Here is a 26,940-nt window from a genome sequence, read left to right as displayed (position 1 = left end):
TATATATATAATAATAATAATAATAATTATTATTATTTTAGTGCATATTTTAGTACTTTTTTCCTAATTACATTTGCTGTCATTTTTAACAACAGGTGTGCTAGCTAATACCAGACAAATACATGGTCAAATGCATATGTAATGCATGGCACGCTTAGTCCAAACAGATTGTTCACAGCTCTCTTATGTTTATCCTCCGTGTTTGCCTGTCTGGCAGTTCACTGAATGTGATTGCTAGGTTGAATAAAGACAGAGTGGCTCTCACAGATGATTGTATGTTTTGCTTTGTTTTGTGCGAACCTCAAATTTGCAGCCATTGCCCACACATTACCCCTGCATTCAGGTCTGGTTTGTGTGGTCTTGAACCACATTGAAAGCCTAAACACTTTAGCAGCCCCATAATAAACAAACACACATAGTTGTGTAGCAGCCGCAGACCTCCTTCTTCCGTTAGTGCTTTCCGTTAGTATGAGTGCACTCTCAGTGCTCATTTTGTGTCCTTGGTATTCAGAGAGGGGAAAAAGGGAATGCGTTGACGTCTTGGATGGGTGCTATTCACACCACTGTCTCGCTTAAATTACCTGAGCCGCAGTGAAAGGTTGCTGTTATCAAGTGTGATTTTGTGTGAGAGACGTGTCTGGTTCCTCACAAAGCTCCACATAGCAATTCCTGGTACTCAGTGACGTGCAAGACTTTCAAGACTTATTTATTTTTGGTCCTTATTCAGATGAATCATATTTTGGTGTCCAATATTTATGGCTCATCTTTCAAAATAAACTGAAGCTATTCACTGTCATTAATCTGAATGAAATTGCGTCATTGCTGCACTTACAGTAGTATATGAAATGTTTATTTAGTCAGATTTTAAATGCAAATATTGCTATTTATTGCAAACCCATGAGATGTTCGTGCTGCTCTTTTCTATACAATGCAAGTGAATAGTGAAGTTATTTTAGTATTGTTTATATACAGTTTAGTACTTATTAATATTTTAAATTATTTTAAATTAGATTTAATTTTTTATTTTAAATTCAGTTTTCGTTTCGATTTAGCTTTAGCTTATTTTTTTAGTAATTCTGGTATTTGACCTTATTTCATTTAGTTTCCAAGGCAATATTTCTAATTGAAGATAAGATTTTTCATCTGATATCATTATTTGTATTTTATTTTGTTTTATTTCAGCTTTATTTCAGTTAACGAACACTTTTTAACAGTTTTAGTTAGTAATAACAACACTGCTGTCAAGCTCCAAAAATTATAAAAAATAAATAAATAAATAAATACATTTAAAAAATGAAGCCCAATAGAAAAAAGTAGAAAGATAAAGTGAAGATAAAGTCCAACTTCCGGTTCGCAAAGTTGTTCATTTAGTTTCCAAGGCAATATTTCTAATTGAAGATCATCTGATTCATCTGATATCATTATTTGTATTTTATTTTGTTTTATTTCAGCTTTATTTCAGTTAACGAACACTTTTAACAGTTTTAGTTAGTAATAACAACACTGCTGTCAAGCTCCAAAAATTATAAAAAATAAATAAATACATTTAAAAAATGAAGCCCAATAGAAAAAAGTAGAAAGATAAAGTGAAGATAAAGTCCAACTTCCGGTTCACATGCAAAGTTGTTCACTGAAAAGGTTCCATCAACGTGCCATCATAATGTATCTTTGCTGCAGTTCTTTGATCTCATTCATGCAATTTTAAATATATGCTTAAATTCTGCACTTTATCATTTATGGGACACACACAAACTTTTGATGTTTTAACCATTGATTTTCAGAGAACAGCTACTTAAATGTAGGTCTGTTTCTCACATGCAACTATAAGAAGACTTAATATATTATAATAGTCAGTCATATGGACTATTTCTATGATGGTTTTTATAGTGTTTTTATCCTTTTTGCAGCTTGACAGCCTGTCACTATGATATATGTGTGTACATATAGTGCATAATTAGCGCATAATTGATAACTTCATCATCAAGAAGTAATATAATTGGGCAAATGCAATTTAGTGCTGTTTTGGCTGAGTATTTGTGTCCTGAGCTTAATGACAAATGGCTCTATCCCTCCAGAAATTCTGTTGTCGCTACGACTAGCATCCAGAAAAGTGCATTGTGCATTCAGTGTTTATTAGTACTTGGCAGCGTGTGCTTGGTGACTAGGCTATAGCGTGTTTTCATGTTCTTCTTCTTTTCTAGCGGCACAATGGTGAAGTGTCTTCAGGTGGTTCTGTCAAGCACTTAGGCCGCAACCGCTTCTCAGTGTCTTTTCAACTGGAGGACGTCCAGAAGCGAGAGCAGGACCTCTACCGTTGCGTCACGCAGTCCTCCAGAGGCTCAGGCGTCTCCAACTTTGCTGAACTCATCGTCAAAGGTGAAGAACATGTTTTCTTTCCTTCTTTTGTCCTTTCTGTCTTCGTTTTACTGCCCATAATGTGCACATCACAAGATAATGGAATTCTGGCTAAATCCATGTCATTGTATTCTTTTTTCATTATAGCCTTGCATTCTCACATCTTATGCTCTTTTGTCCTGAAATTGTCAGTTTAGTAAGAAGAATGTACAGTATGTGTGGACTGTTGTTGTAGCTGGCTTTTGCTGGCAATTGGTATTTAGGAAAGCTTAAAGTATGATAATTCTGACTTTATTTACTCCCCCCTAACTAATGCCAAACCTCTATGCTCTAATTTTTGTTTGTTCAGTACATATATATATATATATATATATATAATTGTCCTTTTTTGAGCTTGACAGCTTGTGGTCACTATAAACTATTGAAAAGTCCTGTTACATGATGTGGCGATTAATTAATCAAATTAATTGCATATTACATTTGACTGTGAAAATACCTCCAAAAGATCATCTCAAGCCAGTATTGTGTTAAATGAGTAAAGTATCAAATAGACATTACAAAAAGTAGCTTTAGAAATAAATATTTTATTTAATTCAATGTAAAATTTATTACACATAAACGTTTAGGCTACAACGGCTAAAACCATAACTAACATAAACTATGGAACATAAAAGAAGATGATTTGACAAACATCTCAGTATTTTTTATTCATATGAAAGTCATTGTTAACATTGTTAATGTTAACCTTTAAGGGTTTTTTTTTTTTGGGAAATGAAATAATACTCTAAATTAGAAACTAAAGCTGCCAGAAGGTGGCGGTAAATGTCTATGAATAAATCATTGAGTCATTCATTCATGTATTCGATTTGTTCAAACGTCTGATTCAATCAGGAATGATGTAAATGGCTCTCTTTATGAATGGGCCGCTGAATCATTGGTTCACACGATTCGTTCAAAATGCAGATTCATTCAGAAACGAATCGCCACTGTGTTGTTAAAGGGGTCATATGACGTTGCTAAAAAAGAACATTATTTTGTGTATTTGGTGTAATGAAATGTGTTTATGTGGTTTAAGGTTAAAAAAAACACAGCATTTTCCACATACTGTACATTACTGTTTCTCCTCTATGCCCTGCCTTTCTGAAACACGTCGATTTTTACAAAGCTCATCGGTCTGAAAAGCGAGGTGTGCTCTGATTGGCCACCAATCCAGTGCGTTGTGATTGGCTGAATTCCTCAAGCGTGTGACGGAAATATTACGGCCCTCACCATACTGTTGATGCCGTGTCCGGCCGGAGCAACGAGACATTTTGTGTATTTGGTGTAATGAAATGTTTTTTATGCATTTTAAGGTTCAAAAAACACATTATTTTCCACATACTGTACATTATTGTTTCTCCTCTATGCCCCGCCTTTTTGATTTTTACAAAGCTCATCGTTCTGAAAAGCGAGGTGTGCTGTGATTGGCTAGCTATTCAGTGCGTTGTGATTGGCCGAATACCTCAAGCGTGTGACGGAAATGTTACACCCCTTACCATACTGTGATGTCGTGTTATACGTGACGAGACAAAACCAATAAAACCCATTACAAACGAGGCATTTGTAGCATCCAGTGGGGACATAATTACTGATTATAATGACTTATACTGTCTTTTTACGCGCCACGTAAACATAATACCATGTCTGCATTTGTGATCGGAGAAACGACAAACAACTAGCACTGCTCTACACTGCTCAAAACTCGTGTTTGAATTAGGGCTGTGTTGTGTCCTCTTTTGGAAGGCCAAACAAAGTAGTTTCGCTTTCACAACGAAACACAGCGTCTCCACGGCATGGCTGCGGTAACAATACTACAGCGAGAATCAAAGTTACGCCTTCTTTTTTTGCGTGAACATTTGGGCGGTGTTATGCAAATCTTCCCACACAGTGACGTAGACATGTGGGGGCGAGTTTAAACGAGGCGTTTTAGGAGGGCGTGGACGAGTCTTAACTTTTATAAAGAATATCTCTTTGGGTTTGAGACTTTAGTCTTTGCAACTTTAGGGATCTTATCTATTCACGAACAGCTTGTAACACTCCGAAGAGAAAGGAAAACTTGAAATCGCATCATATGACCACTTTAAGAGACACACAGCAGTTCTGCTGTGGCTTTATAGGTAATATATTCGTTGGCAAAAGTGAGCAAAAACAGACAATATTGTGTTTAAAATATAACGCAATATTAACTCCTTATTTACTGAACTGTTGTATAAAATCACATTTGCACTCGTGCTATTCGGGACAAAAACAGCACTCTTGTGATATCATATGACATAAATATGAGACAAAAACTCATACAGGGGAATTTTTGCCCCAATATCTTGAATTTTAGGGGCATATAACTGCTTTTATGGACTACATCACGCAGTGAGTTGTTGTCCTGCATCATGTTTGTCAACAGTCAACTGTAGGAAAAGTAAGATGACATACAGGTCTGGGTTATTTTTCCATGACTAATTAATTAAATTAACACATTAAATTGACAGCCCTGATTTATAGTATATACAGTATTGGGGGGGGGGATGGGGGGGTAGTACTTGGGGGTAGTACCTTAGGTAGTACTTGAACATAATAATAATCATGATGATTCAGGGGTTTCTTTAACATCATATTTGACCAAAGCAAACCTCCCCACTTGTCATTTCAACCATATAACTTGACATCTGCCCATAAGCCTGCAGTGGCAGCTTTCTGTGTCCACCTTTAAACCCTGGTCAGATTGATATCCCCTAAGCAAAAGGAAAAGTCAGGGGTGGAACAAGGATAGGGATGGATGGAGCCACGTGGGTTATTCAGCAACCGTCCTCAAGGCATACTGAAAGAGGTTATGAGACAGCACCATGCTAATCCTATTGATAGATGTCGCAGCACGGATTACGGCGAGTTTAGAAATACAGCTTTACTGTATGCAACAATATGACCTAGAAGCACAGCATTATAAACCTTCAGGCTGTTTACTTTAAATGCCGTCATGACAATCCAGAAATGAAAAATCACAGGTAATACCCTCAGAGATCCTAGAGATCCTAAAAGAGAAACTTCTAGCTATTCAATTATTTGTACTCCCTCACACTGTTTATTTTTTAACCCTGAAGCACCTACAGCAAAGCATTTTGCTTTCTTCACACCTAAATTACAGAATAAAATGTCTTTTCAAGATCATCTTCATTCAGACGTGATCAGAAAGTGGTTTACTTGTAGTTTCATTTGTTTTTTATTAAATTTTTATTGCATTTTATTTGTTTTCTTTAAAATGTTTTTTGTTTTTTTGCAATCTGAATTCTTCTCTCCTAAGAAAAATCGCCCTTGTTGTATAGGTAGCACTTCTTTTCCCAGCAAATAACCTTTTAATTTGCATGGTTTTCTTGATAAAGCGATTGGATTAGAGCGCCTGCTAAATGCCTTAAATGTAACTATATTCCGGGTTAAAACTGTTAATGATCTCTAGATCTTGTCATCAAATTCAAAACTAATTTAACATGCACTGTTTCTAGCAGACTGACTAATCAAATGTTCAGGAAAGTGCTCGATACAAAGCACTTGCTCTTGTGGCACTTGTCACACTGACTCATTACAACTTCATCATTATATTTTTACCAAAGCTGTAGGCATAATCCACTTGGGAACATCGCAATATGAAGCATAACTTATAATGAGACCCGGTGCACCTGTGTCTCTATGTTAGAGAGCTTTAAAGCCATTTCCGACTATAGCTGCATTCCCTCTGCAGCATGTTATTGGCATTGCTTCTTGATGGCTTTTACTTCGACAGGAGGTCCTATTTAAAATGCATTACTGCACCTCAGTTAAGCATGGCAGATTGGCCCCACCAGACGAGTCCATAAAGCTATAGGCCCACATGCTAGCACGGCAGCGTTGACGCAAGCTCATTACGTTCACCTTAGTTTTCCCTTCCCTTCGCTCTGATCTTCTCCTTGTCTTTTCCAAACTGCCCTCCCACGCTTGGCCCCGCTAACGAGAGGCTAATCAGTCCTTTAATTAGCTTGATCAACTCATTTCACAACTCACTGTTCCTCAATGGGCCCATAGATTACATAGCAACAGGGCTAATGCAGAGGAGCCAGAGGTCTAATGAGAATTGTTCTCAGTCAGTCAGTCAGTAGGGTTCAGATCTGTTTTTCGCAGTGACTCTGAACTCTACTCTGGCGAAAGAAGCTTTCTCAGGGTGAAATTAATCATCTACCCTAACCAACGCTGGACAGAGGGAGAATCGCAGAGACGGCCCGTTTTTATGTCTCTTCGCATATGAAAGCAGAGTCTAAGTTGACTTTATATTATTCTCTGAGCCTTTCTCTGACAGACAAGATGAGTTTTTTATTCCCTGCCATCTCTTATCCCTCCCAGGAGAGGCGTTCTGTGTCCCTAGCTGGATATTTGCCATCTGCAGCTGGCCCTGAGAGAGAAAGCTTGCAGACACAGCAGACCCGAAGATCAGTCATGGGAAAAATCAGCACTGATATCTTTTCATTCATTGGACCCCTCGCTTGCACCCTTCCAAATTGATTTATTTCACTAATTGTTTGATAACTCAAGACCCTTTGAAGTTCTAGTCATTAGTCAGGGTTTAAATATATATCTAAAAAAAACTTTATACCTTGCAAATCAAATGTAAGATTTTTTTCCCCCATGTGGTTGTGGCTACTGTGTAGCTGCCCTCCAAGTTCCTCAGGGGGCCATATATAAAAATCTCACACTAAATAGCATGACCTTGTATCCAACGTTCTTCCACAGTCCACACATCTGTTGGTTTACTTATAGCTCTCCCTCGAGGACTTGAAAGAACCAGCTATTGGAGACTTGGCCAGATTGGTATTTTAACCCTTGAACCTTGTGTTTTTAAGTTGTACAATTTTGAACTGCAAATGTTCGTTCACTTCATGTCAACAGTGTCTGGTCAAGATAAGCTTAAAAACTAGGCAAAAGAGATTCAGGTTAGAATACATTAAAGTTTTTCGTATTTTTCTCCCAGGGGCTGCTTGAAAAGGGCTAAAATATGAACATGTTTTCTTCATTCCCTGAATAGATTTTTACCATCATCTCCTTTCTTTCTCTGTCACAGTTCCCCCATCTCCCATTGCTCCACCCCAGCTGTTGAGAGCGGGCTCCACGTATTTGATCATTCAACTAAACACAAACTCCATTCTGGGCGATGGCCCCATCATCCGTCGGGAAATCGAATATCGGGCCAGCCAGGCACCTTGGTCGGAGATCCTTGGAGTTAACATGGTTACCTATAAGCTCTGGCACCTGGATCCAGATACAGAGTACCATATCAGTGTGCTGCTCACCCGGCCGGGTGAGGGTGGGACCGGGCCACCCGGACCACCCCTCATCAGCAGAACCAAGTGTGCAGGTAAGTGACCAGAAAACTTCAGTCCATTAAAAAAATATTTTGATGTTGGATGAGAAATGTTTGAGTTTATATTGAAATTTCTAACTCAAAATTATTAAGTTGCTCTTCATTTAATATTGTTGTGTAGGATGAAACAATTAAGAGATTGCTATATATTTTCAACCATTAAAGGTGCTGTATGTAAGTTTTTGACTCTACTAAAGCATAAAAATACCATAATATGTTTGCAGATATTTAAGAAACATGCTAAGTTAACATACTTGTTTATCTGAAAAACAATGCTACAGTCAGTTATTCTCCTTTGAAAATGTGCGTTCTGGGACAGAATGTCGGTCTCTGTTTTGGTTTGTGAAACCCGCCCACTGTCAGTTTACCCAATTGTATCTCGTCACCCTGGGTTGCCAGTTGGCAGAAAACACAGCGTATTTCATTTCATTCATCGTCAAGTGCGCTCGTTCCTGTTGGTGTCGTCAATCTGGCAACCTGCGTGTGCTTCAAGTCTGAGGAGGAGCGGCCGGGTGAAAAAAACCCTCTCCAATATTTAGAATTTTGACTGCAATACCTAGTTCAACCACTCGGTGTCAATCCTACATACAGCACCTTTAATGAACAAACAGCATGTGAAGTTGGTCAAGTGTTTAATGCCAGTTCATTAATATATCCGACTCAATTTTTGAAAAGGGGATGATCAATTGGAACTTACATTTTCTGAACCGAAACTGCGGGCATCTCTTCTGTGGCGCCTTCTTGTGCCTGTCAAAACAGTGAGGGGTGCAGTAATGCATGGTTCTACCTGCAAATGAGAGTCTCCGCCATGTCCAGCTGTTTTGGTACTGGAAAGGGTGTGATTTATCCTGTTTTTATCTGAGTGAAAACGAGAGTGAGGATTCGACCCAGACCTGGTCAACATTGTAATAGTCACCACTTCACATCACATCCTCTTCAAACACACATGCTATCACACAAATCACTGCCTGCCTTTTAAAATGACAAATACAATCATTCCCAGCTTGTTCCTGAGACCAGACACCTACCATTCATCAGCAAGCAAGACGAAGAAAGGCAGTCAGGTGAAAAAGGGAGTGCGAAAGAGCATGACAACACAGGAGGCTTTAGAATGACATAGTAGGGGAAAAAAGACATCAGCAGATAAGACGAGAGAGTCGGAGGGAGAAAGATTCATCTGTGAGTCAGGTCGAGGCGCGTTTTTGTCTTAAACAGCTTTTGTCTCTAAAAGAAAGGCGGAGAAAATGAGGAGCAGACGTTCACGCTAAACATTTCCCACTGTTTCCATTTCCTCTTCCACATTAAGTCTAGATTGAAATTCTTCTTTAAATGGAGTATTTACATCATATTCCCAGTGGTGCCTCACTGCACATGAATATTGGGGCTGTTTAAGCTGCTGTCATATTTGCTGAACTGTTGAAGATGTAATTTTGACTCAATAGAAGCACATCAGTGGAAGTGGAAGTAAAATGAGGTTTTCCATACTCCACTCGTGCTCAAATCTCCTATGTATTCTGCCGTCATCTGAATAGAAGTCGAAGATATAATTGAGTGCTTGGAGAAGTGTGCTAGTGGGAACGCCATGTTGTGTCAGAGGCTATGAAGTTTTGATTTGTTTGACAGCGCTTGCTCACACACATGCATACACTCGAATGTTCGCTGTGATGATTTATTAATCACGGTTGAAAGGGGTTAGCGTTTACAGTCATGTGACTACAGAGAGCTCACAAAAATTAGGCCTTAGCTGCTGCTGCTGCAGGACAAGATGTTTGTTTTGTAACATCATCTGCAATAGGGTTTATTCAAAATTTCGTCTTTCACTGAATTTGATGGATTTATGGTTCTTTACTAAATGCATTAGCTTCATCTATCAAAGGAGGGACATTTTATTGTTCAGAGGTCTTGTCAAGAGACTTAATGGAGCTCTCAAGTGTGTTTCACTTAAAGGTAAATGTACATTCTGTCATCATTTACTCACCCTCATGTCGTTCCATACCTGAAAAAGATTTTTTTGTCCATTCAATGAAAGTATTGGTTACTTGGGTATCATACATCACCCCAAAACATCACAAACCCCCACCGGTCACATTTTCTCCCTGATTCTTTTTTTTTTCCTTTTTGGATAGAGAGTAGTGTCAGCTCATCTGTCTTCATCCAGCAGGTGAATCCACTTCCTCCATTACAAAGGTGACTGTGATTATCTTCTCTGGCTCCATCAAAATGCCCTCCATCTGGGGATGCCATTAACTCCTGTACACAGACCTGATGCTGACAATCTTCCCTTGTTGATATATCCCTTGCTGGCATCTAACTAGATCTTATTTGTTTGTGTAGTTAGGCTCACCTTATATGGTTTCTCTCTCCTAGCAGCTCATTTTCATTTTTTTCACTGCAAGAGCGTTAGATACTTCCAGGACCTTGGGTGACTTCTCCAAAAAACTGGAGGAAAGTGAAATGAATGATGAGATGACTAGGTTGTTTCTGGCTGCAGCTGAAGATTGCATCCTGGTGCACTGCTCTAGGTAGTGACCTACATAAAAATGATGAAAGCAAGCACAGTCCTGTGGGCACAGCCAGGGAACCAGTGGACATTTCACCGAACACAGCCAGGTGTGCTTGATGAGGCGTTGTTGTGATTAGGAGCAGGACTTGATGTGAAGGAATGTTCCTCAGAGGAGAGCGAGATTAGAAAGGGGAAAAAGATGGAAGAATGGAACAAACATTGCACTTCTGCCACAGACTGGTTCACAGATGGACCTCCACCTGCTGCTGGGTCTCTTTAGGTGTTCATCGGAGTGAGTTATGGATTGTAATGATGTTAAGGTACAGTGCCCCCAAAGATGCAAATTTTATCATCATTTACTCACCCTTGTGTCATTCCAAACCTGTATGACTTTCTTCTTCAGAACACATCAAATAGAAGTCTATGGGGTCCAGTGTTGTTTTGGACCCCATTGACTTTTATTGTATGGACAAAAACATTTAAACATTCTTCAAAACATCTTTTGTGTTCTGCAGAAGAAAGTCAAAAATGCATATTTTCTCATCATTTACTCACCCTTGTGTCATTCCAAACTGTATGTATGTATGACTTTCTTGCATGAAATAAGGTGATGTTTTGAACATCGTCCTGCTGCTGAAAGTTGATAGGGATCAGTGCCGGTCATGCCCCAAAAGGGGCAAAAGCACAATAAAATAATTTTATGCTATATAAATTTTCTGAATGGAGCTTTGTGTGAGGAACAGACTAAAAGACAGAGCACCAAGTTTGAAATCTATGATGGCTGAATAGGGCAAAAATTTCATTAAATAATGATTTCAATTTCAGTCTCTTCCTCACACTCCTTTTATGACATTTTTATGGTACTTTTTAGTTCCTCCTGGAGCTTGACAGCCATTGGTCACTAGATACAATACATTTCAAAAGATTAGGAAAAATGTTAAATTGAAAATACTGTCAAATTGAAATACTGTCAAAAATGACAGGATTCATCTTGGGGAAAAAAGTTTCATGGTTTTATCAAAAATAAGCAGCTCAATTGTTTTCAACATCGATTGTAATTAGAAATGTTTCTTGAGCACCAATTCAACATAACATGTTAGAATGATTTCTGAAGGATCATGTGACACTGAAGAGTGAAGGAATGACAGCTGTAATTTCAGCTTGCCATTACAGGAATAAATTACATTCCAAAACAAATTAAAATAAAAAACAGTTATTTTAAATTGTTATAATATTTCACAATATTGTAAGACTACGCAAGTGATGCAAATTATTTCTGGGTGAACTGTCCCTTTAATAAATATCTTTAATGAGAGTAACATATAGCAGCTTATTCTTTCATGATTTTTATTCCCGTAATTTAACATCAGATACGAATGTTCTTGTGTACATTTGATTGAACCCACTCCCATCCATCTCAATATAAATGATTTTACCCCAAATATCACAGAATCATGTTTCCCATCCTTTTTCCTTTTACGGACCAGCGACCAGAACTTCACGCCCATTAGTTCACTGTATAACCAGGAATGAGCTTAGTTCTCTCCGAACTACCTCATGTATCAACATTATCTAGAGTAATGGGACAGAAACTGGTCTTGTTTGGACTTCCAGCTGCCCGTGAGGAATTGACATGCTGCCCAGGCCCCTGGCTGCTCTCTCTGGGTTCGGTCCCATCTCAAATGGGAGCCAGGGAGTAGGCGCTCGAAGCGCTGCTCTTGGCATCCAGACAAAGCCTTCGAACTAGGTTAAGGGAAGTAGGGTGACACAAAAGGCCATTTTGAGCTTCTCAAAGAGCACAGTGTAGACTCTTGGATTGTTTTAAAGATGGCACAAGCCAACAGCATCCCATTAGTTTGCTTTTAACTAACAATCAATAGTTCCATTAAGACGATCAACACTCTATTTTAGTTGTATTTCCTGTGTAGCCAAATGGGACCTTTTGACATTCAGTGTGCATGTTAGGAAACGAATATCTTTCATTCGTGTCATTTTCAGGTCGACTAAGAGCTTCTCTTGATAAGAAATCCAATCGCACTGGAAGTTAATCTAAATGTAAATCTACAAATGAAACGAAATGTAAATCTAAATATAGACCTTAAGGAAATGTGTAGAGAGATGTAGCGAAAGCTCTCTGATGTGTGAAATATTTCAGGATTAAAGGAGCTTAATGTTACAAGTGCATTTCTGCAGGAGAAGTGCTGAATTAGTATTCTGCAATCCATACATGTTCTCCTCTAAGGACTTCAAGACAAAATACATTTCCTCTAATTCAGCCCCTCTGTCCTTATAGTATTGGTGCATTAGCTACCTCACCTTACCTTTAGTCATTCTTAAGAGCATGTCTTCTGAGCATTGGTTCAAGAGGAACAATAAAGACCTTAAACCATGACTTCATACTTTTCAAAGGAAGTGTGCACTTCACATCCCCTTTGTTGTACCTTCCCACTTGGGTCCATTAGTCATCAGGTCCCATTAAAGGAACAAAGAAATACAATACATTATGTGGAGATATATTTGACAAAACTGCATTGATTGTCTTAATAATGGACCATGACAAATGCGCTCATTGATAGTGAGGCTGGATGTCCTTGGTTCACCCTCACTGCTGCCTTTGCGCCTCTGTGAGAAACACTAAAGTTCCTGTTTGCCCTACAGACAGTAGCTTCCTCTGTCTCTTTATATCACATACGCCAAAGGTGGTCGCTGATCTTTCTGCCCCCGGTAAATAAGAAAGTATGAACACAGATGTAAGTTATGCCAAAAATAGTTGGACTTACGCGACGACCTTGCACTAACGGTAACTGGCAGAACTGAATGTCCTTGAACGGGGCTCGTGGCCCCTGGACGAGGTGCAGGCAGATACTCGATTTGCTTAGCGACACGGCGGTGGCAAATGACGGGAGAGAGAGTACAACCAGCAGCCTGTGGAATTAATTAACGTAATTTGGCATGAGTTGTGTCCTCATTAGCAGGAGGTCCGTCAACCTTTTTGACCGTGGTGGCGCCTCCTACCTGTGGTGGGTGGGGTAGGCGAGAAGTCTTATGACCTTGTGATGTCCCCATGCAGATTTCCTTGCATTTTTGGCTTATGTTAACAAAATGTTTCACCGTTTTCTATTCCAATAGAGCCCATGCGGGCACTGCGTGGTCTTAGAGCCTCGGAGATCCAGTCCCGGCAGCTGACCTTGCAGTGGGAGACGCCGGCCTTCAACCTGACCCGCTGTCACACGTACTCAGTCTCCTTGTGTTACCGCTACACAACCGCAGGGGGTGGCGGTGGGCACAACACCACAGTGAGAGAATGCCTGGCTGTGGAGCACAACACTTCACGCTTCACCCTCAGAGATCTGCCTCCTTTTCACACCATCCAAATACGCCTGGCACTCACCAACACCGAGGGCAAGAAGGAAGGGAAGGAGGTCATGTTTCAGACTGAGGAGGACAGTGAGTAGCAGAGCTTTCAATGAATATTAATCTGTATTTTTCTAAGTCCCATCCATTTAAGAGCTCACTTATTCATCATTCAGCCTATTTATCAATAAATAATCAAACATTTACCAATTAAAGTAAACTTATGGTATCTGCAAATATTTTTTATTAAAATACTCTACATTCCCAAATGGATTTTAAATAAATTTTTAATCATTCTCTCTGGGGAGCTGAGCATGAGCAGGTCAGGGAAGATTTTTATGCCCATTTCTGTGCGCGATCCAGTCAGCGCAGGCTGTAAGAATTCTGGCTAAAGGACAAAATAATTTTTGGGGAAAAATTTGAAACACTAGCGTTTCACCCAGAGAGGAAGTATGATGAAGTGAGAGGGAAGAAAGAGAGTGCTCAATTATCAACACTCCTCTGAAGCTTCAATCAGCAATTCTTCTCTTTCATGGCCTGTCAAAAGAAAAAGTGATCGAGTCAGCGATTTTGACTCAATCTGAGTGAGCGTGTTATTTTCACCACCGGCTATCTCTGCCTCACCAACTATCACTCCGCGCATACACGCTGTGCACATACCCGACAGCTAACAAGGATGGCTCAGTGACAGAGCACAAATGGCTGTAAAAACATCTGCTGATGTGTTACTGCTGCAGTATGTGAGAGCTCAGAGCATCATCTGTCTCTCTAGCACCATTTCCACTTCCTCCTCATTCTTTCTGCCAGTGTTTATGTCTGTTAATGAACCCGTGTTAATATTAATCAGCCAAAAAAAGCCGTCATCAGTTGCAAGTGTTGCTCTTTCTATCTGTCACACAGGCTTTGTATTTCCTGCTGAGAAGTCCAGCTTAGGCCAGCATGAATTTCCACAAGGCTCCAGGCTGGTTAAAGCTGGTTTCATGCCGGTGTGGTTGATTGATCAGAACAACTCTGCTGTTTGCATTCGCAAACTGATGAAGCTAATTAAGCAGCTTGTCCTTTCTGGTGAATATGGTTAAGCTAGTTAAATAAAAATGAAAATTGTGTTCTCATTTATTCATCCTAATGTCCATTCCAATTCCAATTCCAAGCCTGTGAAGTTTTTAAGAATATTCATGCTGCTCTCTTTTATACATTGAAAGCATGTAGGGCTGTCAAGGTCCAAAAGGACAAAAACGAATCATTAAAATGATTCATATGACTCTTTCAATTGTTCTGTTGCCATATGTTAGTTTTGTGTGATGAAAAGACTGACATTTATATTGTTATGCACTGAAAATCTATACTGTACAGTAGCTCTGAAATTTAATTCAAGCATGCTGTGTGAAGAGGTCAAAGGCCATTGTTTCTCACTTGTCTTGTAACCAGTCGCACATTTGAATATGCAGATGAGCTAATGAAATTTCAGAGCTACAGTAGATGGCAAAAGTTTCTGTGAATAAAGACTGAAATCACACAAAGCTAATAGGGCATGTGGACCATTTTTATGATATTATTATGATTCATTTTTGTTTTTTTCCCCCTTGATTATTTTTGTACTATTTACATACTATTATAGTATTTATACACTATAACAACCATACTATATTTTAATAATATTTTATCATTTCCATACTATAACAACATTGTATGGAAAACATTTGTGTCAGAAGAAAAAAAAAATCATAAGGATTGGAACGACATTAAGGTGAGTAAATGATGACAGAGTGTTTCATTTTTGAGTGAACTATTCCTTTAAGAAGCCTGATGGGGACACAAACAAACCAACATTCAAGACACATCATATACTATTCTTTTTAGCAGGATTACCAGACTGCAACATTCCATCAAAACTGGAGCGCACGTTCCCAGCTCTTTAGCTCTTTGATTCCATATCACATATTCAAATGACCTGACAACAGTACTGAATCACTTATATTAGTTATAATGGATGAGTCTCTGTAATACGTTCATAACATAAAAGGCCTGCTTAAGACTTTCATATTGACAATGGCTGTAATGAGGATATTAGAGTTGACCTTTGGGGAACTTTAAGTGATTAACCCTCTCACTTTGAGTAAATGCTAGTGAAATTACTAGTCTGACAGTGTAGGATCCTTCAGTTTCTTCATTCATAACCAGTGGCTTCTTCGGTTTCCCACAGTTCCCGGAGGCATTGCTCCTGAGTCTCTTACCTTCACGCCACTGGAGGATATGATCTTCCTGAAGTGGGAGGAGCCGGTGGAACCCAACGGTCTCATCACGCAATATGAGGTATGTGCTTTCCTGTTCTTTACCGCACTCATATCCATTTCTCTCATGCTGTCTGAATCTGCAGAGATTGGCTCTGACGAGTCAGCGTTTTTACCATGTGAAATATCGATGATCCACAATCCTTGAAAGACAAAACTTCCCACTGTGTGTTAAAATTGGACTGCCAGGTTAAATTATTTATGAACGTGCCGCTAACATATGATCCCCCTCATGCATGTGCACACAGACCTGACTGACAGTGTGCTATATTAGGAAGACCTTGGAATGCGAGTGTTTTCCAAACCTGTATAATTCAGAGTTTCAGTCTAGTGGGCCGGAAGTGCTGAGTTGTTGTTGTTGTTCTTTCTCAACTCAAGTCAGTGACAGGCAGAAAGTATGTATTAAGTCATGATTTGGACCTGGAACTCTGCATGCTGCCAGAGACACAAGAGCCACCAAGGCTAACCCTGCCTCTAATTGGTCCCTACTGCACCAGCCATCTGTTAGTAAATGACAGAAAGATGTCTCTATCTGAAGTTCTATATGCTGTCTCCTACACTTTTTGCCATTTTAGAATCTTGCTTTATTTGAATAGTTGCCATGATGTCACCATAGAACAGCCATAGTCATGAACTGGGACTATTGTCCCAGAGCTACCTGGGATTAATTGCTTTGCTCGAAGACACAATGATAATTGCTTATGGCTCAGTTCTCGAAGGCATTTAATCAGCAACCCTCCAGCCCTGAGCCTTAACCAATACACCATAATATTTTATGAAAATGGCTGCTGTAGAAGCTTCTGGAACAGTTTTGGGAAGAAATCATTACTGAGGTAGTGTCACATACAGCCCATAAAAGAATAATTTATTTAGCCACAATCATTTAAATAGCATCTAAATTTGGTGAGAGATAGGTTTTTGTTTTTTATTTTTTGTTTTGTATATATTCAGACGGTCAAATTTAGAATCACACAATGTAAAAACATGAATTAAAAAAATAAAGGCATTTTGCGTGACAGTTTGCATGACTTTAAGTTGAGTTTATTTTTATTTATTTATATTTTATCATTATTTATATTATTTATTTTCTAACTGAAAATATCTAAATAAAATTTGTCAATTAAAATTTAATTGGCCACACCCCACCTATCTATCTATCTATCTATCTATCTATCGTTCTACTTATCTATCGTTCTATCTGTTTTTCTATCGTTCTATACATGGTTCTATCATTATGTCTCTCATTCTGTTTGGTTATTTTTATTATTTAATTCTGGGATCTAAGAATCATTTTACAGTGTAGTTTTGTGCACCAAAAACAGCAAATTGAAAGCTTACGCCTTTGTCCCAAAAAATAAGGATAGCTAACAGTCTAATAAAAGCCTTTAAACTGTTTCTTCATTCTTCCGTCCACTGCACACAGATTCAGCCTGCTCAGTGGAAAGGTGGTGGGCCTCCTACAGCCAGCATCTGTCTCTCCGTTCCTCTGTTCCAGAACATTCTCACACCCTTTCTCTCTCTCTCTGGTCACACTGCCTGCTTCAGTGTCACCTTTCTTCTCACCCATGATTCAGGCTCTCAGTCAGTCACTAAAAAGCTGTGAGAACGGTGCTTCTGTCACGCTCCAAAACACCCATCTCACCTCAAGACGAAAAGGAGCTTTTGTTTGTGGATCCGTCATTCGGCTCAGCTATGGCCCGAAACGAGATCGACGCATTTTTTGAATGCCACCTGTGTCCATCAGGCGCCCCCTCCGTTACCATTTGCACTTACTGAGTTATCTCTCGTTGATAACACACGTTTCTTTTTCTCCCCAGGCCATAGCTACCAAAGTCGCCTCAAGGATGTTTTCTAAAGGGACTTTTGCTACCCCATTCAATTCAAACTTTGTAAATGTGTGAAATTATATTTTGTTAACAATTACTGGGTTGATATTGATTCAAAACTAAAGCAAATCAGGTAGGAAGTAGAATCCTCACACCAGATCACATGTTGCTTAATGTTACATGAGGCCAAAAGTCCAAGAAAAGTTCCCAGAAACATTTTACTGAAGAAATGAATCAAGAGTACATGGTTACCCGGAATATCTTCAGTGCTAACACTAAAAGCGCTGAAACATTTCTCCTTTTTCTTTTTTGTAAACTTTTTTTTTTTGTTCACCTCTTAGACTTATATCAGCATGTAATTCAGTAAAATCTTTCCGAATATGGATCTTAGTCATGTTTCACTGACTTTGAATGTGCACTGTATGTGATTGGGTGTGTGGATTCTACTTTACTCTTGAAATTCATCATACAAATATTCTGTAATAAAGAAGATGATGTTGATTAACTTGAGCTCACAATGAAAATAGTTTCAAAAGAAGCCAAAGCTTCAGGCTTTGCGTGTCGGCAGGCAGCACAGACAGAAGCAGAGTTTATGAGTGCTGTGATATGATACCATAATTTTTGCTCTAAAGATGATAGTCTAACATGCCCACTAGCTTCCCGCTGGTATTTGTGAGTAGGCTACCACGTATTGTTTATACAATAAATGTTTGATTTCATATATGAATCATTTTCAACCCACTCTGAATAAGGATCTCAGGGTTAGTAAACTTTTATAAAGCATTGTTTGATCTGAGCTACCACACACTGAGTCATTGTATGTTTGCTTCCAAAACAACAGTGATTTAATGAAAATATGATTCATTTAAATGGTTTTAATATGTGCAATTACAGATCAGCTACCAGAGCATTGAATCATCAGATCCCGGGATCAACGTTCCAGGCCCGAGGCGCACTGTATCCAAACTGAGGAACGAGACGTACCATATGTTCTCCAACCTGCATCCTGGCACCACCTACCTGATCTCTGTTCGGGCGCGCACCGCCAAAGGCTTCGGCCAGACAGCTCTCACTGAGATCACCACCAACATCTCTGGTGAGGAGTGTGTAAGGTTGTTTTAGGGGGCTTGTAGGTGTGGGTGTGTGCATATGCAAATGTGTGTTAAACAGAGCACTTCTACTTCAAATCTGACCCGTCCGAATTGAGTGTGTGTGTTTAAATGTTTACTGATCATGTTTCAGCTACTAGTTTCCCAACACCGTTTAAGCACGCTTATTTGATTGAGTCTTATCCAATTAAATGTACTCTATTTTAATGAAAAAAAAAAAAAAAAAAGCTTGCCCCGGCGCAAACCTGCTTTTTACATTAAAAACTACTGTCAGGATTTAAGACACACAGTGAAAAATTAGCTATGAAAAGGCATGGACACCATCATTTTTGGAGCTGACCTTATTGTATATGCATTTGTAGGAGTTTCCCTTTCAGATGCAAAATGTATAGGCGGAGAGCAGTGCCTAAAGTTAACACTCGCCAAATGCGAGTAAAAATGAACTTTGAGTTGAGAATGCAATATGGTTTAGCGCTATTATCGAATAGCAAAGACTGCATTGTAATTATGTAATCTTATGCACTCAGTTGTAGTCTTTTCACGTGAGCTACTCATGTTTTTTCAGGTTTTTCAGTGTCTTGGAGCGACTTGGGTCACAGTAAATGCTGCTCTGAGCTCCATCTCTGCAAGTGCTGTATATTAACGTCAGTAAAGTGATTTTAGTTGGCATTTGTGAAGTGATTTTACTCGCCTAGGCTATGGTACATGAAAGAAAAAGCTTTATATGTGTGCATACTGTATATGCATCACAGGTATGCACATTAGTAAGAAATAAATTAAAAAAACAGTTAATTTTATCACTTATGTTCTCCTCTCCTTCTCTGATGGGCTGAAACTAACCTTTACATCTGTTCATCTGATGTGAACAAGCAATACATAACTTCATACTCAGAACAGGTGCTGTAATTTCATGAGAGTAGTTTTTATAAGAAAAATTTGTGAAAACGCAGAAGTTGTTTTTATTTTGCATTATAGGAATAGAACAGGTACTTCTGCAATGATGCGAAATGTACGTGCATGTGTGTGAATGTTTCCGTGCACCCTCAGATGTGCCAGGTGAGATCTGTAAACTGTTGATTGAAATGCCTCAGATCATTCGGAGATGTCTGAGGTACTGAAATACACGTTGGCGGTTCAATAGTCGGGAACAAAGTGAAACAAAAACAGAAAAGGAAAAATGCGAAACTCCAGAGTTTCCGGTTCATCATCCTGTGCGCTATTGATCTCTGAAGCGTGTGTGTGCGAGTATGCCCATATCGCCGCTTAGAGCCATTATGTATTCCCGAGTGGATCTGAGGAAGTGATAGTGAAGCTGAATCGCAGCAGATGCTCAGAACCCAACAGGCCCTTCAAGAACATTACACGTTTCCCCTCGCCTCAAAGAGAACTGACATCACTGTCATCCTCACTATTCGAAAACCAGCCCGCCTTACAAAACAGCACCATATGCTGCTGTCAACCAGACACAGCTGATGCTAAATCAGGATTCCTCAACACTGGACTGATGCGAAGTGATGTGCATTAAAGCCAGCTTTTTCTCTGATGGTAACAAAGGAGATCTTCTGTTTTTTGCAGAAGATTTTTTTTGCGGCGGCGATGTGACGGAAACACAAAATCCAATAAGAGGATTTAGTGTGTTGATAAATAAGGCCCATTAATCTGCCAATATTTGGTTGTTTTGAGATTATTGGCATTGGCCTGATAACACTGTCTACTTGGCCAATTAACAGTCAAGGTTGTCACCTTGTATCAGTTTCAGAATCTGCCAAAAGCATCGTCAGTGGAGAAATAAGTCAATGAACTTTTGTTTTTACTTTTAGTATTTTTTTTGGGGGGGGTACATTATTCTTCAGCAATTTTAGTAACAGTTAAATACATTTTATTTTTTTATGTTTATGGTAATGTCCACATTTCTGACACCACTTTGAAAATTTGGGATTCAAAATAAAATTGAAAATGCATATTTAACTGCATAATATTATAATCAAGTTTTACACAAAAAAATGGTGGTGTTCATGCAGTTTGAGAAAATACTTCAAAATGTTATGCTGAAAATATAATTTGTAATGGAAATATACCTCACTGTATATTTATGTGCATTATTGGTATATTTCGGATGAAGGATTTTTAATTAGAATAGTACAGAAGTCAAACAGAGAGATGCATTACACCCTTATTTCTGTGCATTTCAGTATGTACACCAAATCTCAGAGAAAGGTTTGCAGCATAGATGCTTTGGAGTTGTTACAGTATATCAATAGAGGCTGTTAGAATAGATGTACATAAATGACCTGTTGTATACTTGCTTGTCTGTGCATACTGTATTGAATATGCTCTCAGGTCCTCTCATATCTCTCAATTGCATCATATGTATGTAGACCAGCATTATATTTTGTTTATGTGTTTTATTTTGTCTCTGCAAGCACTCAAAGCCATTCAAGGCCTCACTTTTACTGAAGTCCACTCAAGTAGCTGTAGTTTTGCCAAAACCCGCTTTTAATAACATAATCATTGATTTCTGGCAGATTGTTTGCCTTTGCTCGTCAGCTCTAATTGACTGCTGATATTAAGGAATGTGTTATTGCTCAACACGACCATCTCAGGGGAAGGATGTAGTCCAGACTCAGATCCTTCTAAATTAGTTTCCCCTCTGTTTGTCCCACATGCACAGCTTTTAATTACACCCTGAGTTCAAGACACGCAGAGGGACACGTTTGGAGAAGAAAGTAGAGTTCATATGAAGTGTTGGTTGTTGTCATCATGAATTAGGGCGGTCTTATTTCAGACAACAATGTTGGTGTTGTTCGTAAGATTTGTCTAATTAAAATGTTTAGCTGGTTATGTTGGCTTTTAATAATTAGCATAAACATCACTTTGCCTCACTTTGAAATTACGTAAAGTTAATGTACACAGTGGATTTGGATCCCAAATGATTTCTTTTTAATTGCTGAGCTCTCGTTCATTTTTTTCTGCCCGGTGTTTTAGAGAAGTTTATTTTTGATAGTGAGTGGGTTTAAAAAGTTTTAGGAAGATATTATTATTACCTTTTTTCTCTCACTTTCTGTCTATCTTTGAAGCACCTACATTCGATTATGGAGACATGCCATCCCCTCTGAGTGAGACAGAAAGCACCATCACAGTCCTGCTGCGTCCAGCACAAGGCCGAGGAGCCCCGGTCAGGTGAGAGTGCTATTATTTTCTTAAAGGAATATTCCAGGTGGAATACAAGTTACCACTAAAAATAATTTCTACTAAAGTGTTTTTTTTTTTCCCCTCACACTTAAAACATCTTAACACACATATTAGTTACATCCTGTGGCTATACTATTGCTTATTCACTAGGGTTAAGGCAACATTTCTCTTAAAAAACTTAAAATTATAATCAAAACAGAAATACAAAAAACTAATTCAAAACATTAACTGAAACTACAATAGTATATCAATGCTACTAAAATTACAATCGTATTTTAATGTTTTGTATGTTATGCTTTAATATAGTTTAATATATTGTAAACTGTAACCCAGATTTTTTTCTTAAAGGAGACTAATTAATTTTTTTAATTAATCAACAAGTGCTGTCGATTGAGCTTATCTTGTATTGAACCTGGAATATTCCTTTAACAATACTTTATTACTATTATATTTTTTATTAAATATATCAATGTGTGAATGTATCCACAGCACGTATCAAGTGATCGTGGAGGAGGAAGCTGGTAGGAAGGTGAAGAGAGAACTGGGTGTTCAGGACTGCTTCCCCATTCCCACATCTCACGGTGAGGCTCAGGCCCGTGGAGCTCCACACTACTATACAGCCGAACTTCCCCCCAGCAGCCTGCCTGAGGCTGCACCTTTTACTGTGGGGGACAACCACACCTACAACGGCTACTGGAACAGCCCTCTGGACCCCAGGAAGAACTACCTCATCTACTTCCAGGCCATGAGCAACTTTAGAGGCGTAAGTGTCAGAAACTAGCACTGTGTCTCATTCCGCTCTCATTATATACTAAAGTATACTTCAGTTGTTACATGTATGTTAAGGGAATGCGTACATTTCATAATTAGAACAGTATGCACTAGGGGTGTAACGGTACACAAACATGACGGTTCGGTATGTACCTCGATTTTGATGTCACGATTCGATACACTTTCGGTACAGCAGGGGGAAAAACTAAACAAATTTTATTTTTTATTTTTTTTATTAAACTGTAAGAAATTGCTCTTTCTTTAAATAAACTCAGTTATAATTAAAATTTTCTTAGGGATAAAAATCTACCTCGGCTTATGCTCTAGTGAGCCCTTTTACATTAGGCCTAAGGTTCAAGTTAACAACAGAGCCCAAACTTAAATTTAATTACTATTTATTTTTAAATACTACAAGCAACACTCACGTTAAAAAAATATATGCAAACATGTAAATTGCACATAATGTAGTTTTTAAATTAACTTCTAAATTCAAAAAATTCTATTTGTTGTTGAAATATATTCATTTACACAGTGCCTCTCATAACTCATTTCATAACAGATTTATTTAAACATTGAAGAGTTATTAAGACATCACTAACAGGTAAAGTAAAATATAATATAATGAGTATATAGTCTAATATTTTGCGAAATGCTCTTCTTTAGACTTCATTTATAGTGAACTAATGAGCTGCGGACACTGATGACTTCCTGAGGTAAATGAAATGCTACGTGACATTTTGTTTACAAGCTGTTTTATTGCCGTCTTTCCACGGTTGAAACACTGGTTGAGCGATTACGTGAGGCATAAGATGTTCATTCATGTTTATTTTGCATTAAAACTAGTAGTAAAGAGGAAGGGATGATCGCGCTCCACGCTGCCATTTGAACTGAGGCATTTATGCGATCGGTCGCACCACATCAAAGAGTGCCAAAACGGCTTTCAATGTATGAATTTCCTGAAAAAAAAGGACATAATTTGAAAGATGAGACTTTGTTTCTTATCAAAAGTAACAATATATAAAACAGGAAGTTTCCAATGAAGTTCCGCTTGTGCAGTGGTCTAAACAATGTATTTGTTTAGTACACATGCGTACCGTACCGAACCGAAAGACCCGTACCGAAAATTTTCAGTACGAATACGTGTACCGTTACACCCCTAGTATGCACATAGCCTGTGTGTTCAATATACACTGGGCTTCGATACGAACTTACTGAGACACACCCTTGAGTGGGTTTTCTGCATCTTAAACATGAATGTAATCTTTTTTTTTTTTTTTTTCATGGAAATTTGACAGATTTTATACATTGCTCTGAAACGATATTTTTACACACTCCTTTAGATTGTTTGCAGTCTGCACAGTGGGAGATAAAGTGCAAAACCAGGGACCTAGAATAAATAGTGAGAATCACCTGCAGCTAGTAAATCTCCAATTAGCTGGATGTATAAAAACATTATATCTTTGCTCGTTCTTATGGGATGTTGTTTTTCTCCCCCTCTCCTACTGTTGAAACCTATAATATAGTGTGTGTCACAGTCCCAGTATATAAAATAAATAATAGCACACACCAACCTTTGGGTGTCCAGGTCTTATTCAGATTGGGAAAACAGCCCCTGTGCTCCCCGTCCATACCTAGATTAGAAGATAAACAACAAGGAATACGTCTCGCTGGCATAAACCATTTCACAGGGATAATTGGGCACAGGTGCAGCTGATCAAAAATAGATCAGCTGGCATTTATGCTGTTAGAAATGGCTGGGTCTGGGAGACAGAATGAGCTCGACAGCACAAGCAAGACAGAGCCTGGAAAACAGCCGGGGAAATGGGAATCTCTCGCTGCTCAGAAATTGATCTGGAAAGGCGCCAAATAAGTTTCTAAATAGGAAAAAAGCATTTGTCAGAAGCAAAATAGAGATCTTGATTAATAAAGCATTTGATTAAATCAGATTGTTTTTTTTTACCATTGGTCGAAAATATAGTTTTATTGTGGCTTCCAGCCATCTGTAAAGGCCCATGACCCACTGGGAGATGATGATGTCAGATTATTCAAATTCTTTGGTACTACTGCAATATATAGTGCATCACGAAATTATTCACACGCCTTCATTTTTTCCACATTTTGCCATGTTGCAGCCTTATGCTAAACTGCTTTAAATAACTTTTTTGCTTCGTCATTTTGGGGTATGGAGTGTTGATTGATGTGAAAAAACAAAGCATTTTAGCATAAGGTTGCAACTTGTCACAGTGTTGAAAAAGAATGAAGAGCTATGAATACTTTTGCGTGGCACTGTACTTCTGCATGCAGAACAGTGTTGGTAAAAATACTTAAAAACTGTAGCTTGTCAAGAAAAAAAAACTAGATAACTATATTGAAGCTACTTATCTTTTTAAATGTATAAACAACCAATTATATAATGTAACATTTATATTTATTAATTATACTCTGGTGCAAAAACAATTAATTATATTTAAACCAGTAAGTTTCCCTAAATACAACTAATAAAATAGAATTTAATGTGAAAACATAATGATTAACCGCAGTATAGTAAATAGTTCACTATAAAAGTGTATGTGAATCTGTGAATAACTGGTTTGAATCAGTGAATAAATTGGTGAATCGTTATGTTGAATCTAAACGAACCACGTCTAAACAAACCAGTTCACTGAAGAGAATCAGAAAAATATTTGAACTACTGTCATGCTTTTGAAAACGGTTGTTAAGTTAGTAGTGCAACTGCTTTTAGTTAGTTTTCCCCAACACTGCTGCCTGGATATTGAATACAGAAATTTTTAGCTTCACACAAACCAACATTCATCCTGAGCATGACTTTTGCCTTATAGTTTCATGCTCATTAGTTACCTGCCGTACTCAATTATGCACTATTAAACCTCTGAGCATTTCAGGCTTGTGGGAATGAAAAGAGTTTTGAAATGGTCCATTTAGATTTGACACCTGCTAGCAAACCTCATGCTCAAAAAGATGTGGGTGACATTTAGAAGAAGGTTATCTCATTGGCTCAGCACCTGGAGGAAAGGATGAGCCAGCGCTTGGCTCTTTCCACTCTTCCGAACAGCAATTCAGAGGCACAAAACTTGGACGGACTTTACCTACACTATTACACAGTTGGGTTTTTTGGCGGCCTTTAAGGGAAATGCCTCTGTTGACCTATAGTACAGACACAAACTCCCTCCCCACCGAACCCCTCAGGGCTTCTCACGCTTTACAGACTGAAATGCACCTGTCAGCCAAGCCATTGTGACTCCACCTCCCCCTCGGGTTTCTCTCTACTTGAAACCGTACGTCTTGGAAACTGATCGCACAGCTCAGTCTCCTTTGGGCACTGCTGATTTACTTGACCGACCTTTAGCTAAATATTCATTTTTATTCAGCTCTATTTTATGCTGCAATAACTGCCGTAAAGGCTGACAGTCTAAGCTAAAGAGAGCATAGCTCAGGAGACTGAGCTTGCATTTAGCACTCCCCTGTTACCGATTTAAACAGTTCTGTTGTTTTTATCTTGACTGCATATAAACAATGCTAATATACTTTGCTTTGTCTCATGGCCAACTTTATGACTGTAAGTGGTTTTCAAAGCTTCTGGCAGCAGCACAAGAAAGAAAGTCCTCTGCTGCATTTTTGGCCATTATTCTGACAATTAGCCATTAGAGAGCTGTGAATGCTGTCAGGGCTTCATGTGATTACTTTCAGTGATAAATATATATAAAGATGCTCTTAAAAGGTCTTTGATTCTCAGCTGTTTACAAAGAGCCGTTTTTCTTCCTTTCTCTGCTCTTTGTTTACTTTTATGTCCTCCGCTTCCTTAACAGTCCTTAGAGGCAAAATAAAAAGACTGTAGCTGTCAGACGCTCTCTTTCACTCATACACAGAAAAACTTTGCTGTGCAATTTTTATTTTTATTTTTAATGGCACTGAACCCTGTAGGACTGACCAGACACTTTCAAAGTGACTTTTTCTCTCTAATTGGTATCTCTGTTTTATCAAGATGGGAGGCAAGAACTGATATTTCTCACCAAAATATGTTGAGCTGAAATTACCCCCTAAAAAATAAAGAGAAATAAAAAAGAAATGTAAATATAATAATTCATATCTAATTTATTAT

General features: G+C 38.5%; 1 protein-coding gene across 1 annotated transcript in view; it reads left to right on the top strand.

Annotated features, from left to right (window-relative positions):
* Positions 1-26,940, top strand: part of LOC107755971 (receptor-type tyrosine-protein phosphatase U) — a 200,300-nt gene that overhangs the window by 117,789 nt on the left and 55,571 nt on the right. Inside the window, exons 7-13 of the mRNA XM_016572938.1 lie at positions 2,202-2,376; positions 7,475-7,768; positions 13,407-13,724; positions 15,835-15,944; positions 18,643-18,844; positions 21,935-22,037; positions 22,539-22,812. Coding sequence (XP_016428424.1) covers positions 2,202-2,376; positions 7,475-7,768; positions 13,407-13,724; positions 15,835-15,944; positions 18,643-18,844; positions 21,935-22,037; positions 22,539-22,812 — 1,476 coding nt within the window. The remainder of the gene's footprint in view (positions 1-2,201; positions 2,377-7,474; positions 7,769-13,406; positions 13,725-15,834; positions 15,945-18,642; positions 18,845-21,934; positions 22,038-22,538; positions 22,813-26,940) is intronic.

The sequence above is a fragment of the Sinocyclocheilus rhinocerous genome, unplaced genomic scaffold (assembly GCF_001515625.1).
Source record: "Sinocyclocheilus rhinocerous isolate Xijiao unplaced genomic scaffold, SAMN03320098_v1.1 scaffold11, whole genome shotgun sequence".
Taxonomy (NCBI): Eukaryota; Metazoa; Chordata; class Actinopteri; order Cypriniformes; family Cyprinidae; genus Sinocyclocheilus; species Sinocyclocheilus rhinocerous.
Note: the sequence above shows the minus strand (reverse complement) of the source record. Positions and strands in the feature narration are given on the sequence as shown.